The following is a 19,305-nucleotide window of genomic DNA, read 5'->3' on the forward strand; positions in this document are numbered from 1 at the left end:
GTGTCATCCCTTTTATAGCCAAGTGGCAGGGTCCCTATGAAGTGTTGGAGAAAATGGGGGTGGTAAATTATAAAATTAGCCAACCGGGAAGACGAAAACCTGAGCAGCTCTATCACGTGAACTTGCTGAAACCCTGGAAGGATAGAGAGTCCTTGGTCGCTAAGACTACCCGATTTTCTGCTCCATTTAACCTGGCTGTCCCTGAAGTTGGGATAGCGGAGACTCTATCCAAAACTCAGCAACAGGAGGTTAAAGAATTTGTGCTCCGTAATAAGGAGAAGTTTTCAGACCTGCCAGGTTGGGTCTCCGGAGTTGAACATGACATTATCACCACACCAGGGGATAAGGTCAAGTTGAAGCCTTATAGAATTCCAGAAGCCCGGCGAGAGGCAATTCGCCAGGAAGTAAAAAAAATGCTTGAGCTGGGGGTGATAGAAGAGTCAAATAGTGATTGGTCCAGTCCCATTGTCTTAGTGCCCAAACCAGATGGAAGTTAGCGGTTTTGTAATCGCCGTCTGAATCAAATCACTAAGTTTGACACCTATCCTATGCCCCGCATAGATGAACTGATTGATCGCCTAGGCACTGCCCGGTACATGACGACGTTAGACCTGACCAAAGGTTGTTGGAAAATTTCTCTCTCAGAGTCGGCCAGGGAAAAAAACGCATTTGTAACTCCAGACGGATCTTTCCAATTTCGGAGGCAGGGCTGTATCCTGGCCTAGGCCAACAAGGCCTTGGCCTAGGGCAGCACGTTGCAGGGGGGCAGCACGGAAAGAGTCCCCGCCGGCTTGCGCTATTAGTGTAGCACTGTTAGTGTAGCACCAGTCTTATGGGGCGGAGAGGCAAGCATCCCGCAACTGTAGGGGGGAGGAGCTTCTAATTTTGACTGTCCTATCATCCTGGACCACAAACCTTCCTCACTGTGCTACATATTTTCTGCTGTACCATTGGCATGGTTATATCTTTTTAGTCCTCTCCATAAAATTATCCGAATTTTGTGCCTAAAGTAGAACTATAGGAACACTTTTTTTTTTCATTTTGGATAGAGTAAGGGTAAGGGAAGGGCAGGTCTTTAACAGCAAGGGGTGTGGCCTTGGCAGGAAGGGGTGGGTCATATTTAAATTAGGGGTGCACAAGTTTAGTCAGGCCTAGGGCAGCACAAAACCTAAATACATCACTGATCGGAGGATGCCTTTTGGGTTACAGAATGCTCCCGCCACATTTCAATGCACCATGAATAAGACCCTTAGGCCTCACCGAGCCTATGCTGCTGCATACCTCAATAACGTTGTCATCCACAGTGAGGATTGGGACTCACACTTACCAAAATTTCAGGCTGTGTTGGATTCCATCTGGAAAGCCGGGTTTACAGCCAATCCAAAAAAATGTACCCTTGGGCTAGAAGAGGCGAAGTATCTGGGGTATACCATTGGAAGAGGTCTAATCAAGCCCCAAATGAACAAAGTTGAGGCTATTCAGGATTGGCCACGTCCCACCAACAAGAAACAGGTTTGTGCATTTTTGGGGATCGCGGGCTATTATTGCCGCTTTATCCCCCATTTTGCCCCCACAGGCTGCTCCCCTGACCAATTTGACCAAAGGGAAGGAGTCTGTCATGACCAAATGGACTCCCGAAGCAGAAATAGCTTTTCAGGCTTTAAAACAGGCCTTATGTAGTCAGTTTTAAATTCCCCTGATTTTTCACGGGAATTCGTGGTTCAGACAGATGCGTCAAATGTGGGGTTAGGAGCTGTACTGTCCCAGATTATCAAGGGGGAGGAACACCCTGTTATGTGCCTCAGCCGAAAGTTGAAGGAGAATTATGCCACCATTGAGAAAGAGTGCTTGGCGGTGAAATGGGCTTTGGATTCTCTCCGGTACTACCTCGTGGGTAGACGGTTCATGCCCCATTGAAGTGGATGGCACAAAACAAAGAGACCAATAAAAGAATAAATAGGTGGTTCCTGGCCCTCCAGGAATTTAGTTTTGTGGTAACGCATCGCCCCGGTGCTAAAATGGGGAATGCAGATGGGTTGTCTTGAGTGCATGCCTGCCTTGCAACCTGTGTCCCAACCCTAGGGTTGAAACAAGAGGGGGGGTATGTGACAGGAAGTCAGGGATGTGGGTGTTGTCACAGACGGGAGATACATTTCTGCCTTGTTTAGACAATACACCAATTATTATTGGGTGTCGGCTGCAGAAGTAGCCAGAAAGGTTTAAGGGTGTTGGAAAACTTCAGCTGTTCAGAATGAGGCAATTAAGGCCTCTATAAGTAATCCAGATGATTACTACTGATTGCTGCATCCTGAGGCTTTCTAATTTTTCTCGTCGTTTTTCACGTCGTGAAAAACAGTCGTGTGTAGGCTTTAACGACGGGAAAAAAATGCGCATGATCAGAAGCAAGTTATGAGATGGGAGCACTCGTTCGGGTAAAACTAGCGTTTGTAATGGAGATAGCACATTCGTCACGCTGTAACAGACTGAAAAGCACGAAGACTGAAAAGCGCGAATCGTTACTCACCAAACTTTTACTAACACAAAATCAGCAAAAGCAGCCCAAAGTGTGGCGCCTTCTGAATGGAACTTCCCCTTTATAGTGCCGTCGTACGTCACCGCGTTTTGCTCGAGCATTTTTTTTTTCACGATCATGTGTATGCAAGGCAGGCTTGACAAGAATCAAGTCGAGAAAAACATCATCTTTTCTAAGACATTCAAAATGGTAGTGTGTACGCGGCTTAATGGGCTGTTCAGACACTTTTTTTACAGCAAGTACCACTGGATTAATATTGCCTCTAGCTGTGTAAATTCTAGAAAATGTACCCTAGTTTGTAGACACTGGCCCGGATTCAGAAAGAAGATACGACGGCGTATCTCTGAGTCCGGCCGTCGTATCTATGCGCCTGATTCATAGAATCAGGTTACGCATAGATATCCCTAAGATCCGACAGGTGTAAGTGACTTACACTGTCGGATCTTAGGCTGCAATCTCACGCTGGCCGCTAGGTGGCGCTTCCGTTTGTATACGCAAGGAATATGCAAACGCCGATTCAGAAACAAACGACCCCCCTGCGCCTTTTTTTTACGCCGTTGGCGTTCGGCTTTTTCCGGCGTATAGTTACCCCTGCTATATGCGGCGTATCCTATGTTAAGTATGGCCGTCGTTCCCGGGTCGAATTTAGAATTTTTTACGTCGTTTGCGTAAGTCGTTCGCGAATACGGATGGACGTAATTTACGTTCACGTCGAAACCAATGACGTCCTAGCGACGTCATTTAGAGCAATACACGCCAGGAAATTTTACGGACGGCGCATTCGCTGTTCGTTCGGCGCGGGGACGCGCTTGATTTAAATTTTACACGCCCCCTACCCATGGAATTTGAATTCCGCCAGGGGATTTACGATACGCCGCCGCAAATTTACAGGCAAGTGCTTTCTGAATAAAGCACTTGCCTCAAACACTTGCGGCGGCGTATCGTAAATGAGATAGGTTAGCGGATCTTTAGATCCGCGTAACCTATCTGAATCTAGCCCACTAACTTTTGCGCAAACCAATAAATATACACTTTGGCCCGGATTCAGAAAAGAGATACGACGGAGTATCTCCTGATACGCCGTTGTATCTCTGAGTGGGGTCGGTTGTATCTATGAGCCTGATTCAGAGAATCAGTTACGCATAGATATCCCTAAGATCCAACAGGTGTAAGTGTCTTACACCGTCGTATCTTAGGCTGCAATTTCAGGCTGGGCGCTAGGTGGCGCTTCCATATTTTTACGCGAGGAATATGCAAATTAGTATTTACGCCGATTCAGGAACGAACGACCGCCCGGCGCTTTTTTTTTACGTCGTTTGCGTTCGGCTTTTTCCAGCGTATCGTTACCCCTACTATATGAGGCGTAGCTAATGTTAAGTATGGCCGTCATTCCCGCGCCGAGTTTTGAATTTTTTACGTCGTTTGCGTAAGTCGTTTGCGTAAGTCGTTCGCGAATACGGCTGGACGTAATTTACGTTCACGTCAAAAGCATGACGATTTGCCGACGTCATTTGGAGCATGCGCACTGAGATATGTCCACGGACATATCGTTGAAAACTTCAAAAACGTGGGGTCAGTACTATTTTACATAGTACACGCCCCCAACCAGCCTATTTTGAATTAGGCGGGCTTACGCTGGTCCAGTTACACTGCGCCGCCGTAAGTTTAAGCGCAAGTTGTTTGTGAATACACAACGTGCTGCTCAAACTTACGGCGGCGTAGTGTATCTGAGATACGCTACGCCCGCCTAAAGATAGGCAAAGCTATCTGAATTCGGGCCTTTGTTTTTACAAAATACATGTGGCTGAATACATTTTGGCCTAAATGTATGATTAAAATTGAGTTTATTAGATTTTTCTTATAACAAAAAGTAGAAAATATATATATTTTTTAAAAATTTTCAGTCTTTTTCCGTTTATATTGCAAAAAAATGTAATCGTAGAGGCAATCAAATACCATCAAAAGAAAGCTCTATTTGTGGGAAAAAAAGGATGCAAATTTCTTTGGGTACAACATTGCATGATTGCGCAATTACCAGTTAAAGCAGCGCAGCGCCAAATTGTAAAAAAGACCTCTGGTCTTTAATGACAAATGGTCTGGGGCTGAAGTGGTTAATAGACGGGCCGTCCCTGTCTGACATAATAATAACATGTATTATCTTCTATCTAGGTAGTATCTCCAAATCATTATGGACCCTTATGCCACGTACACACAACCATTTTTCATGATGTGAAAAATGCAATTTTTTTTTATTGGTCATTAACCGCTTGCCAACCAGCCGCCGCAGTTTTACGGCGGCAGGTCAGCTCGCGAATCAGCCAATAGGGGCGCGGTCCTGTCAGGGGGAGAAATGCCTGATCGTCTGTTCATACAAGTATGAACAGCGATCAGTCATTCCCCCAAGTCAGTCCCACCCCCCCTTCAGTTAGAACACACACAGGGAACATAATTAACCCCTTCCCCGCCCCCTAGTGTTAACCCCTTCCCTGCCAGTGGCATTTTTATAGTAATCAATGCATTTTTATAGCACTGATCGCTATAAAAATGCCAATGGTCCCAAAAATGTCTCAAAAGTGTCCGAAGTGTCCGCCATAAGGTCGCAGTACCGATAAAAATTGCTGATCGCCGCCATTACTAGTAAAAAAAATATATTAATAAAAATGCCATAAAACTATGCCCTATTTTGTAGACGCTATAACTTTTGCGCAAACCAATCAAACACTTTTTACCATTTTTTTTTTACGAAAAATATGTAGAAGAATACGTATCGGCCTAAACTGAGGAAAAAAAGTATTTTTTATATATTTTTGGGGATATTTATTATAGCAAAAAGTAACAAAATATAGATTTTTTTTCAAAATTGTCGCTCTATTTTTGTTTATAGCGCAAAAAATAAAAACCGCAGAGGTGATCAAATACCACCAAAAGAAAGCTCTATTTGTGGGAAAAAAAGGACGCCAATTTTGTTTGGGAGCCACATCGCACGACCGTGCAATTGTCAGTTAAAGCAACGCAGTGCCGAATCGCAAAAAGTGGCCCGGTCATTGACCAGCAATATGGTCCGGGGCTGAAGTGGTTAAATACGATCGTGTGTAGGCTCCAGAGCATTTTTCTCGACGTGAAAAATGGGCATTAAAAATTTAGAAAATCTAATTTTTGTCGTTGTTTTTCACGTCGTGAAAAACAGTCGTGTGTAGGCTTTAACGACGGGAAAAAAATGCGCATGATCAGAAGCAAGTTATGAGATGGGAGCACTCGTTCGGGTAAAACTAGCGTTTGTAATGGAGATAGCACATTCGTCACGCTGTAACAGACTGAAAAGCACGAAGACTGAAAAGCACGAAGACTGAAAAGCGCGAATCGTTACTCACCAAACTTTTACTAACACAAAATCAGCAAAAGCAGCCCAAAGTGTGGCGCCTTCTGAATGGAACTTCCCCTTTATAGTGCCGTCGTACGTCACCGCGTTTTGCTCGAGCATTTTTTTTTTCACGATCATGTGTATGCAAGGCAGGCTTGACAAGAATCAAGTCGAGAAAAACATCATCTTTTCTAAGACATTCAAAATGGTAGTGTGTACGCGGCTTAATGGGCTGTTCAGACACTTTTTTTACAGCAAGTACCACTGGATTAATATTGCCTCTAGAGTTGTAAACTTATTATAATAATATCGTATTCCTTCCTAATCCCTACTGTGCGCACATCTAGCTATGTGCTACTCGCGCAAGTTTGCGGATTCACATATGTATGTGGCTTTGCTTCACACGTACTAAATACCCAAAATAAGTAGTAATAGTGGGGGTTATCCTCAAAAGAGATACTCCGACTTAACTGCTGTTCAGTCTGTGTGTAACTTTGGAAACGATCCTCAAAAGGCTTTTTCCAAAGTTACACAGAAGATCCGGCATGTGTAATTGAATTACACTGCCTAATTTTAGGATGCAGTACCGCATCCGCCGCTGGGGGCATTTCGAGTCGAAATGCCGTTGCTAGTATGCAAATTAGCACTTAAGGCGATCCACAAAGCTTTCTAGCTTCCTTTTTGCGCCGTAAGTGTTATTTTGCAAGTGTAAAATTAGGGCTCGTTCTACAAAGTGTAAAGTTAGTCACACCTTGTAAAGGCCCATTCCAGCGACGGCATTTGGTATGCTTTCCCGAGGGAGAACTCCACGGCAATTTGTAAAAAACAAAACCGGCATTGGTTCCCCCCCAAGAGCATACCAGGCCCTTAGGTCTGGCATGGGTTGTAAGGAGACCCCCCCACGCCGAAAAATTGACGTAGGGGGTCCCCCTACAATCCATACCAGACCCGTATCCAAAGCACGCTACCCGGCCGGCCAGGAAGGGAGTGGGGACGAGCGAGCGCCCCCCCCCTCCTGAGCCGTGCCAGGCCGCGTGCCCTCAACATGGGGGGTTGGGTGCTCTGGGGCAGGGGGGCGCACTGCGGGCCCCCCCACCCCAGAGCACCCTGTCCCCATGTTGATGAGGACAGGACCTCTTCCCGACAACCCTTGCCATTGGTTGTCGGGGTATGCGGGCGGAGGCTTATCGGAATCTGGGAGTCCCCTTTAATAAGGGGGCCCCCAGATACCGGCCCCCCACCCTAAGTGAATGGATATGGGGTACATCGTACCCCTATCCATTCACCTGTAGGCAAAAAGTAAAATGTAGTAAACACACAACACAAGGCTTTTTAAAATAGTTTATTATTCTGCTCCGGAGGCCCCCCCTGTCTTCGTTATTAGCTCAATTACCAGGGGGGGCTTCTTCTTCCACTCTCCGGGGGTCTTCTCCGCTCTCCGGGGGTCTTCTCCGCTCTCCGGGGGTCTTCTCCGGACTCCGGGGGGCTTCTTCCATCTTCTCCCCTCTTCCGCTGTTGACTCGGCGAACCCCGGTTCTTCTGCAGCTCTCCGGTGCCTTCTTCTTCAGCGCTGGCTGCCTGCTATGTTTGTGTGTTAGCTCGATTTCAAACAGGCAGCCGGCGCGGTCTTCTGTGGCGTCATCTTCTCTTCTGGTCTTCTGTTCTTCCGATGTTGCCTCGTCGCCTGTTGTCGCTGTAATGATGGAAGCGCGCCTTGCATCACATTTATATAGGCATCACCGTCCCATCATGCTCCGGTAGGTACCCACGTGGTGGGTGCACGTGGGTAGGCACCCACCACGTGGGTACCTGCCGGAGCATGATGGGACGGTGATGCCTATATAAATGTGATGCAAGGCGCGCTTCCATCATTACAGCGACAACAGGCGACGAGGCAACATCGGAAGAACAGAAGACCAGAAGAGAAGATGACGCCACAGAAGACCGCGCCGGCTGCCTGTTTGAAATCGAGCTAACACACAAACATAGCAGGCAGCCAGCGCTGAAGAAGAAGGCACCGGAGAGCTGAAGAAGAACCGGGGTTCGCCGAGTCAAGAGCGGAAGAGGGGAGAAGATGGAAGAAGCCCCCCGGAGTCCGGAGAAGACCCCCGGAGAGCGGAGAAGACCCCCGGAGAGCGGAGAAGACCCCCGGAGAGTGGAAGAAGAAGCCCCCCCTGGTAATTGAGCTAATAACGAAGACAGGGGGGCCTCCGGAGCAGAATAATAAACTATTTTAAAAAGCCTTGTGTTGTGTGTTTACTACATTTTACTTTTTGCCTACAGGTGAATGGATAGGGGTACGATGTACCCCATATCCATTCACTTAGGGTGGGGGGCCGGTATCTGGGGGCCCCCTTATTAAAGGGGACTCCCAGATTCCGATAAGCCTCCGCCCGCATACCCCGACAACCAATGGCAAGGGTTGTCGGGAAGAGGTCCTGTCCTCATCAACATGGGGACAGGGTGCTCTGGGGTGGGGGGGCCCGCAGTGCGCCCCCCTGCCCCAGAGCACCCAACCCCCCCATGTTGAGGGCACGCGGCCTGGCACGGCTCAGGAGGGGGGGGGCGCTCGCTCGTCCCCACTCCCTTCCTGGCCGGCCGGGTAGCGTGCTTTGGATACGGGTCTGGTATGGATTGTAGGGGGACCCCCTACGTCAATTTTTCGGCGTGGGGGGGTCTCCTTACAACCCATGCCAGACCTAAGGGCCTGGTATGCTCCTGGGGGGGGAACCCATGCCGTTTTTTTCTTTGAAAATGGGCATGGAGTTCTCCCTCAGGAATGCATGCCGCTGTCATTTTTTTTATCCCCGACGCAACTTTAAGCCGTCGCGATCCTCAAAACTCGGCGTAACGTAACTTCGCGCATGCGCAGTACGGCCGGCGCGCATGCGCAGTACGGCCGGCGCGGGAGCGCGCCTCATTTAAATGGGACTCGCCCCATTTGAATAGGAACGCCTTGCGCCGGCGGAATTTTAGTTACACAGCCTGAAATTTCTAGATAAGTGCTTTGTGGATCAGGCACTTAGGTAGAAACTTTAAGGCAGTGTAACTTAAATTGGATTTTTTAAGTTACGTCAGGTTTTTGTGGATCTGGCCCAGTATGTGGATGCATATACACAGGTCCTGTTCCACTTAAGACTCTGAGGGCCAGATTCTCAAAAGAGATACGACGATGTATCTCCAGATACGCCGTCGTATCTCTGAGTCTGGCCGGTCGTATTTATGCGCCTGATTCTTAGAATCAGTTACGCATAGATTTCTATTAGATCCGACCAGCGTAAGGCTCTTACGCCGTCGGATCGTAACTGCATATTTACGCTGGTCGCTAGGGGCGTGTACGCGGATTTACGCGTTGAAATATGTAAATCAACTAGATACGCGAATTCACGAACGTACGCCCGGCCGACGCAGTACAGATACGCCGTTTACGTTAGGCTTTTCCCGGCGTAAAGTTAGCCCTGCTATATGGTGGCGTAAGTGCGGCGTACCAATGTTAATTATGGCCGTCGTTCCCGCGACGAAATTTGAAAATTTTACGTCGTTTGCGTAACTCGTCCGTGAATGGGGCTGGACGTAATTTACGTTCACGTCAAAACCAATACGTCCTTGTGGCGTATTAGGAGCAATGCACACTGGGAGATTTCCACAGACGTCAATCACGTCGGGTCACAGAACATTTACATAAAACACGCCCCCCTGTTCCAAATTTGATTTAGGCGGGTTTACGCCGGCCTATTTATGATACGCCGCCGCAACTTACGGAGCAAGTGCTTTGAGAATACAGCACTTGCCCGTCTAAGTTGTGGAGGCGTAACGTAAATAGGTTACGTTACGCCCGCACAAAGTTACGCCAAACTACGAGAATCTGGCCCTGAGTGTTTCTTCTCTTCATATCAATATGTTTATTTATGCATGGTTTTCCTCCCTTTTACTTTTATCTCTATAAACATCATTTATTTTTTGTCTATATACAGATAATCCTTATTAATGTCCCTTTACATTAAAATTTTCACATACTATTTATCATTATTTCTGTCCCTTTAAATAACTATTCCCTTCCAATAAGTTTTGTACTACTAGTAAACCCATAGAGCTTTATATCCCATGTCATTTTTTAGAACTCACTCTCTATAATCCATCACCAGAAGCCCTAAATGTAATTTATGTACCAAATATAAGTGTGCATATATTCAGATATTTTGAAACATTATCATCTTTTTTTTTTTAAATGTCATTTAAAATGTTTTTAATGTATTGCGGTGTATACCCTGTTATTGTTATTGAGAAGTGTCCAGCCTATAATGGGTTGGGGCAGAGTCCGCTCTGACACCGCTACAGCCGTGCCCTTATAAAGCCCTTTTCCAATACGGCTACATCATGGCCTTAGCTGCTGTACAGTGCCATAGCTGCTGTACATGCCTGATTTGAACTATACTAGTGAGTAGTTCTTGATTTATTTGTAATAAATCCTTATCATACAGCTACACTTATTCCGTGTACATACGATCGTTTTTTCCAATGAAAAAAGTCAGATGGACATTTTTCATCGGAAAAAACGATCGTGTGTGGGCCCTATTGGAACATGTTTTAAAATTTTCAAATGGAAATAAAAACAATAGGAAATTCTGATTGTCTGTGGAATTCCATCGGAGAAAAATCCACGCATGCTCAGAATCAAATCGACACATGCTCGGAAGCATTAAACTTCATTTTTCTGGGCTCATTGTAGTGTTTTACGTCACCGCGTTTTGGACGGTCGGAATTTAGTCTGATAGTGTGTAGGCAAGACTGATGAAAGTCCACTTCATCGGAATTCCGACAAAAAATTCCTTCGGAAATCCGATCGTGTGTACACGGCATTAGAATGCGCCTGTGCTTCTCCGTGTGATACCACTAAAAGAGGAATTTTGATTGATTGCTACTGTTTAGTTTGCTTTGAATAATGTTCATATATTGCTATTATTATTACTTTGGTCAAGGCCACAGAGTATTAAACAATCATGCTTGAAAAACATAACTATACATAGGTGTAATAGATTATGGGTTACATTATGTATAGGACCACACAGATTTTGTGAAATGTTTAGCTCCATCTCACCTTGTCCTTGTCTTGTTTACATTTTTCATAGTCTTCTGAGAGTTTCTTTTGTTTCTCTAGAGATAATTCCGGGTTGATCTTTCCATTGTTCTCTCTGACACTTGCTAAATGTTCCTTTTTGCATGCTTTGTGGTATGCTGACTTTGCCTTTTCAAGCTGTAGAAAGTTTACAATACAATTGCTGCATAATAGAGTAATGGTTTTCACATCAAATTTTTATATAAAGTACATTTCTATATACATTTATTCAAAAACTTAAATTTTGGAAGGAGGTGATAGGAGTATCCTACAAGTAAAATACTCTTTACAACCTTGGTGCAGAGAATCAGAGCGGAATTTCCCAAGGTAGTCTCCTCCTTTTGGTGCATACTATGCTGCTGTCTATCATAAAGGATATCTAAACCTAAAAACAAAAGTTTTATATATTGCTGCTTACTAGGGATGAGCTTTATGTTCGGGTTAAACATGAGTTCGACTCGAACATTGGCTGTTCGCCCTTTCGCCGAATAGATAACAATTTGGGGTGTTCGCAGCAAATTTGAAAGCCGCGGAACACCCTTTAAAAGTCTATGGGAGAAATCAAAAGTGCTAATTTTAAAGGTTAATATGCAAGTTATTGTCATAAAAAGTGTTCTGGGTGGCTCCGCCCTCGGTTATTTAAGAGCTGTCAGATGGGTCGCGCGTCATTCAGCCAGGTGCTTCCTATGGAGGCTGTATCGTTTGTGGCGGCGAGTCTGGGTCGTAGAAGGATTACAGCACTGGAATGTTTATTTTTTTTATTAAAGGACTTGTCCCAAGCTGTGTGTGTGTGTTTTTTTTACCTTTGTCACTTTTTTGGGTGAAATGGTAGGAGTACAATTTACCCTGTTACCAATTCACATAGAGGGGGCGGCATATGAGGGTCCCCTTTGTTAAAGGGGCTTCCAGATTCCGATAAGTCCCCCGCCTGCAGACCCCCACAACCCCCGGGCAAGGGTTGTGGGGATGAGGCCTCCCCATGTTGAGGGCATGTGGCCTGGTACAGTTCAGGGAGGGGGCGCTCTCTCATCCCCCCTCTTTTCCTGCAGCCTGCCAGGTTGTGTGCCCGGAAAAGGGTCTGGTATGGATTTTTGGGGGGGAACCCCACACCATTTTTTTTATTTAGGCGCAGGGTTCCACTTAAAATCCATACCAGACTGTCGTTTTTCCCCCGACGAGATTCTTGGTAGGAATCTCTTGCCGCCCGAGTGTACAGACTCTCCTTTCAAAAGAACTGCGGTTCTCTTGAAAGGCAAGAACACAGTGACGCCATCACATACGACGATCATGCGCCTGTCACATTTGATGCCGTCGCAGCCATCTTGCTGCACCCTACCTATGCCTAGGAAGCTACCGCGCATGCGTCAAAGTCATTTCGAGCATGCACGGGTTTCCACGGCGACCAGGTAAGTATACACACTCTCAGGTTTCTCTGCAGGAAAACTGCAGACTCGACTAGATTCTGGGCAGTTTTCTGGTCGAGAAACCAGAAAGGCTCGTACACACGCTTGGTTTACTCGGCAAGAAAGCTCTGCCAGCAGTTTTCTTGCTGGTTCTTGCCAAGTAAACCGAGCATGTGTACGATGTTCACTTTAAGCATTAATAAAATCACTGCTTTTTTTGCATTGATACATGTCTCCTGGAGCAGGACCCAGGTCCCCAAACACATTTTATGTCAATAACTTACATATTAACATTTAAAATTAGCACTTTTGATTTTTCAGGTTCGTATTCCATAGACTTTAATGGTGTTCGAACAAATTTTTTGCCTGTTCGCATGTTATGCTGCGAACCGAACCGGGGGGTGTTCGGCTCATCCCTACTGCTTACCATTCCATAGATGCATTATTTTACATTTGTCAGGCTAAAAACATTTTCAGCAAATACAGAAAATATTTGTTGATCTTGCCATAATGGCAATATTCTTGTCACTTTCTGTGAGCTGGAAAGCAGGTATAATTTTTTTTTCTTTCCTGTGCAAATTATACTTGTCCCAGTCCTTACCAGAACTAGTCTCTTACCTTCTTCAATTTCTTTGCCCATGGTTTTTGCGCCTTGTGGAAGCCATTCTCTATCTCACAGGACTCTTTGAAGCCACCAAATATCTTACGGCGGTAAGTTTCCTTTTGCCAGTTGCGTATTCTATCAGTGTCATCTGTCATCAGAGTCTTTTGGATTTGTACATGTAGTGCACTGAGCTTCTCTGTGGTTGACATAAAGGATTTCCAGGCACGCAGCAGAGAGCCATACATGGGGCCTGGGAACAAATGCCTTTTACATTGTATTTAGTTCACTGAAGGGACATTTTAATGAGAAGTAATAAATATGCACAGTATACCTACAACTTTTTTTGTTCTAATTTATTGTTTGAGCAGTAAACATCTTTGGCCTGCAAAACTCCAAAACTGTTCTTCAAGAACCGCATAAAAACAAGTATAATAATGTTATATATATAAAATCTCTCTCTCTCTCTCTCTCTCTCTCTCTCTCTCTCTCTCTCTCTCTCTCTCCGTACCTTTGCGCCGGACGCAGCGTATCTAAGATACACTACGCCGCCATAACTTTATTCTTTTTTTTTCGAATCCTCAAAGAATTCGCGCCGTAAGTTACGGCGGCGTAGTGTATCTTTGGTGGCCGAACACAAACGACGTAAACAAAATGCGCCGGTCGTACGTTCGTGGATCGCCGTAAATAGCTAATTTGCACACTCGACGCGGAATTCGACGGAAACGCCACCCAGCGGCCGCCGAAAATTTGCAGCTTAGGTCCGACGGCGTACTAAGACGTACGCCTGTGGGATCTAGCCGAGATGCTGTCGTATCTTGTTTTGAGGATACAAAACAAAGATACGACGCGCAAAATTTGAAATTACGCGGCGTATCAAGAGATACGCCGGCGCAATATCTTTGTGGATGTGTGTGTGTATATATATATATATATATATATATATATATATATATATATATATATATATATATATATATATATATATATATATATATATATATATATAGTAAGATTGGGGTTATTAGACTCCAGCGTTAGATGCGTTTTCCAGTGAGTACGCCAATCCAGAACTGAGTTTTTAAGGGCCTGGTAGCCCACTTTTATTTAAAAGTATAAAAGTTCACAAATACAATAGCAGCCCTCGCAGGGGGTTCCACCATTCCTGTGTCTTGCAAAATCAACAGTTTAGCCTCCTGGCTGTCACACTTGCCATCCGGCTGTTTCAGGCCTTTAGCCTAGGCCCCAGTTTTGTTCCTCAGAACACACTGTTTCCTCGAGATGAGCTCAAACCTCGCTTACTCCTGTCAGCATCTTGCTGCTCCATCATTAGTGACATCTGCCTCCTGCAGACATGCACACACAGCCTCTGACTCCACTCAGAGGGATTTTTTCCCGGGACAGACTTCCTGGCCGCGATTCAGATACATTGTCGTATCTTTGAGCGGGCGTAGCGCATCTCATATGCGCTACGCCAACGTAATGTAGAGAGGCAAGTACTCTATTCACAAAGCACTTGCTCCCATATGTACGCCAGCGTAACGTAAATGGGCCGGTGTAAATCCGTGTAATTCAAAGTAGCAAGGCAGTGGGGGTGTTGTATTATAATGAAGCGTGACCCCATGTAAATGCATGGCCGATCGAACGCGCACGCATGCTCAGAATCACGTCGCAAATACTCCCTAATATACGTCGGCTCAATGCTTTCGACGTGAACGTAACCTACGCCCAGCCCCATTCACGTACGACTTACGCAAACGACGTAAAATACGACGCTGTTCCGACGTCCATACCTTAACATGACTTACCCCTGCTTTATGAGGGGTAAACTTATGCCGGACGTAAGCCTTAAGTAAACGGCGTAGCTAAATCCGACGGGCGCCAGTACGTTTGTGAATCGGCGTATCTAGGTCATTTGCATATTCAAGGCGTAAATCTACAGAAGTGCCCCTTGCGGCCAGCGTAAATATGCACCCAAGATACGATAATTTTTTTATATATATATATATATATATATATATATATATATATATATATATACATATACACACTTTTACATTTTTTTTATATATATTTTTTTTATTAAAGGGCTCAGAGGTCCCCAGGGCCCCATGTGGCAACCCCCCCCTTTTTTATTTATTTTTTAGAAATGTTTATTTTTTTTTATTAAAGGGCCCAGAGGTTTCTTTTTATTAAAGGGCCCAGAGGTCCCCAGGCCCCCAGATGGCTACCCCCCTTTTTTATTTATATATATATTTATTTTTTTATTTTTCTTATTGCTGTGTAAGGGGCCCCAAAATTCCTGATGGCGCATACCTCCCAACACGCACGGATTCTGCGGGACTTTCCTGCATGGACAGCTTTGTCCCGCAAAAGGGTTAATTTTCCCGCACTGCAAGAGGGGGCAGCACGGAAGCAGGAGGAACCGGAGCGGTGTGTGGAGGACTGTGGCTGCTGAAGGGAAGAAAGCCGACAGCCGGGCTAATGACAGTCTGTGGCCCCGGCTGTCGGCACAGGTGAGAGGCACTCCCCCCCCGCTCAACAACTTTAATGCACCCCCCCGCTCAACAACTTTAATGCGCATTCCCCCCCCCCGCTCAACAACTATGACCCCCCCCCCTCGCTCAACATCTTCGATCCCCCCCCAATTCTCGGCTCCAGGGGGCCCCTTCAACACTCAAGCCCAGGGGCCCCCACCACCCTAAGTCCTGCCCTGTATATACCTACTGGTGTTTTAGTAGCCCTAACTACAGTATGTTATAAAAGGTTGAGATTAGCATCTTTAGATGTCAAAATAAGTTCCTCAAAACATGAATATTTATTTTTATTTTTTATTTTCAGTCTTCAGCTAGAGAAGAACAAATTGATTTTCCTGGTTCAAAAGTCCGAAAAGATCCAGATTTGAGGTTTGCAGGTGGAGATTCATGATGCACTAGCTGATCTACCAGTTTGTTAGAGTTTTTTTTATATATATAATTTGGCCACCAAGTCTATCAGCTTGGTCACCAAACATTTTGGCTGTTATCCCATTCCAAAAAGGCTGCAAGCATGTGCAACCCATGCTATATAGTACTTTTTGACAGAAAGTTTAAAAAATATATAATGCCTTAAAACACCACCCACCAATAGACTGGCATCAGACTTTTAATACCAGTGAATAAAACCAATAAAAAATGTACTTACGGTACATTTTTTTTTAAATATGAATACAAATATGTATAGTATAGACATAATAGTATTATTTAGAAAAAAAATGTAAAGCTCAACTTTGGTCAGATATACAACTTGTATTATGTGCTTTTCCAATAATACAAGTTTATTAAAAGTTGCTGATATTAGACAGATAGCTGATGTGCCAGGTTGGTAACCATTCATTGAGTGGGCCTCTCATTTATTTATTAAGAAAAAAATGGTTAAACAACTAAAAAAGGACAGGCGGCTTGTTGGATTGGAACCCAACAATTTCGTTTGTGCGTTCAGACAAATCACAGGAGGCGATAAATGTGACTATTCAGTTACATAGTTACATAGTTAGTCTGGTTGAAAAGAGACACAAGTCCATCCAGTTCAACCAATACTTATTTGTAATATTACCAATATATTTAGCAAATGATTACATTGAACAGGAAGGAGCTATGTCCCTTAAATTTCAGCTACTTACTACTGTCTACTAGTGGTTTCCATTTACGGGTCCATTCATCCATCTGTAGAGCATACTGTTTCTCTATTTTAGCTCTGTCTTGGAAACAAGCAATGATCTCATCACACAGTCGGTAGCCATCTTCTGTCCGCTTCACTGTGGTGCCGTAGTTGTTAGGCTGGAAAGTGGGGAGACAGTAGCAGGGTCAAAATGGCTTGGTTACATATTCTTGACACAGGAAGAGACACCCATTGTGTGCAAATGTTGTAATTATGTGGTTATTTTATGAATGAAAAAAGGATAACTCTTCATTCCCATTTATGAATATATAGGATCAACAGGCCATAGCTACCAAATCCCTAAAAAAGGCGCAAGGGATGAGAGGGTTGACAAGGTGGTAAAAGAGGCAAATATCACCAGACCACTCCTGCTGTAACTTGTTACCAATTATACAATCTTTCAAAAGGTTTACTGCAAATATTATAATATATATATATATATATATATATACATATATATATATATATATACATACACACACACACACACATATATACACATACATACACTGTAAGTATATGACATACTTGATCATTTTATTGTGTTTTCCAAAATTCCCTGTTTTTAAACATAGACTTGGTGTTCCTGTGGGTGACTCAGATTTGATTCCCCCAGCGCTAAAAACAAGCAGCGCTCCACTTCTGGAATCTGTGCAGCAATATGTGCGGTGTGTAGATAAAAAATGTGGATCCTAAGAGCCGGTTCACACAGGGGCAACACAACTTCCAGCACGACTTTGGGAGGCAACTTGGACACGACTTGAGTATGAATCATCAGGCAACTTACAAGGCAACTTCAAGTTGCCTCCAGGACAGTACAAGGCAACTTCAAGTCGCCTCCAGGACAGGAGACTTTCCAGTGGCCAATCAAACGACAATCAGCTCTGTGGGAGGGAGGGGTTTGCCTGAGAAATGTATGTTATCTTTCTGTGTTGTTGCTTCCTTTAAGACAGTGATCAGACTTCTGAGGCAACTTCCATTGAAATCAATGGGTACAAGTTGCCTACAAGTCGGATTGAAGTAGTACAGGAACCTTTTCTGAAGTCGGAGCGACTTCAGTAGTGTGTATTAAGACTGCTCCATTCACTTCCATTGATTTTCTCAACCACACGACTTAGGACGACTTGGGGCAACTTCAAGTCGGATCCCAGGTCGCCCCGTGTGAACCGGCTCTAAAATCTAAAATACACTGCAACATCAAATTCCAGCTGGAAGCATTGCAATAGTTTCTATTTCCTGAAATACTTTTTACTTGTCCCTTAAACAACTGTTCTGCAGACCAAATAGGAAACTATCTCCCCAATCAGGATGCAGATCTTTTAAAATTAGCTTACAAAACCTTAATTCTGGACACTTTCTGTATGCATTACAAGTCCAAATACTACAAGAAACTTACAGAATACGGAAAATTGTTAACAAATACTTACCGTAATTTTCCTTTCCTGGCCTATCCTCACATTAGAACACCATAGGTTAACGCCTTATCTGGTGCCCACAGGACCACCTCTTCCTAGCTAAATAAAAGACAGTCCGTCCCCCACTAGCGTGTTCGATAACTAACCTGCGACAGACCACTAGGGAGGGAGTCCTGTGCTGAGATGAGGATAGGCCACAAAAAGGAAAGTTACAGTAAGAATTTGATAACAATTTTCCGTTTTCCTGGCCATACCTCATGTCAGCACACAATAGCATACAACTAGCTGAATAAATGGGCGTGAGAGAACACATGAAAGAAACATTGACCATCAAAGAAAAGCTGACAAAGACAAGAATATTATATATGTCTCGTCCCAAACTTTGCAGAACTTGCTGACTGCAAACCTAGCCTGTAAAGTCAAATGAAAAGGCTAGCTGTCTCACATATATCTTCCACTAAAATCCTGGCATAACTGCCCCAAAGGCTGCCACACCTCAGGTCAAAGGAGCTTGCACCTGAGCAGAAAGGCCTAATACCTGCATGCCAATCTAATCACCCTGGTAAACCAATAGAAGATGACTCAAGAATCTGATGGCAAAATTAGAGATTGTCCATATTCCTCACGCCTTTTAACCTTTGCATGTATACTGGTAGCAACTTGTGTAAGGACCTGAAGTCTTCCTGCTGTGTACTCAGTGACTCATGTGAATGCTTCGAGGGACTGTCCCCAGTTTTTTTGGAAACTGCATACCACTTTAGAATTAAGCTATTTTTGGTAAAAAGAAATGTAGCACAGGGTTGTTACTAAAGTTATTATATTGAATAGTTCATTGTTTCTTAAGTAAGGGTTTGGCTCCCTCTAGTGACCGCTGAAACTCTATCAGGATTTCTTCCTTCACTTAAGAGGCAAACAGTTATGCATTGTGGGATATGTAGTTTGATGAGACTGTTGTAAAATCATTCTGGGAACTACTGGCCCCACAATGCCAAGCTACAGACCCACAATGCCAAGTCACAGAACAGCCTGCTGGGTAAACAGATAAAAGGACAGGCGTGGCCTGCTTTCTGCCTCTCAGGACGCTATTCAACAGCCAGCAGGAGGTCTGTGTCCAGGGCTAAGAGCCTGCGGCCTACAGTGGAGAGTGGATTGCCCGCCCCAGAGGGATCCTTGTTAA

The 19,305-nt window shown here is 44.6% G+C and overlaps 1 protein-coding gene across 2 annotated transcripts in view; it reads right to left on the reverse strand.

The window, feature by feature from the left end:
* Nucleotides 1-19,305, reverse strand: part of LOC120916534 (protein kinase C and casein kinase substrate in neurons protein 1-like) — a 243,585-nt gene that overhangs the window by 63,567 nt on the left and 160,713 nt on the right. For both annotated transcript variants that reach the window (XM_040327566.1, XM_040327567.1), the window contains exons 3-5: nucleotides 16,676-16,832; nucleotides 13,032-13,267; nucleotides 10,993-11,148 (exon numbers count right to left, since the gene is read on the reverse strand). In XM_040327566.1, coding sequence (XP_040183500.1) covers nucleotides 10,993-11,148; nucleotides 13,032-13,267; nucleotides 16,676-16,832 — 549 coding nt within the window. The remainder of the gene's footprint in view (nucleotides 1-10,992; nucleotides 11,149-13,031; nucleotides 13,268-16,675; nucleotides 16,833-19,305) is intronic.

The sequence above is a fragment of the Rana temporaria genome, chromosome 10 (assembly GCF_905171775.1).
Source record: "Rana temporaria chromosome 10, aRanTem1.1, whole genome shotgun sequence".
NCBI classification, from domain to species: domain Eukaryota; kingdom Metazoa; phylum Chordata; class Amphibia; order Anura; family Ranidae; genus Rana; species Rana temporaria.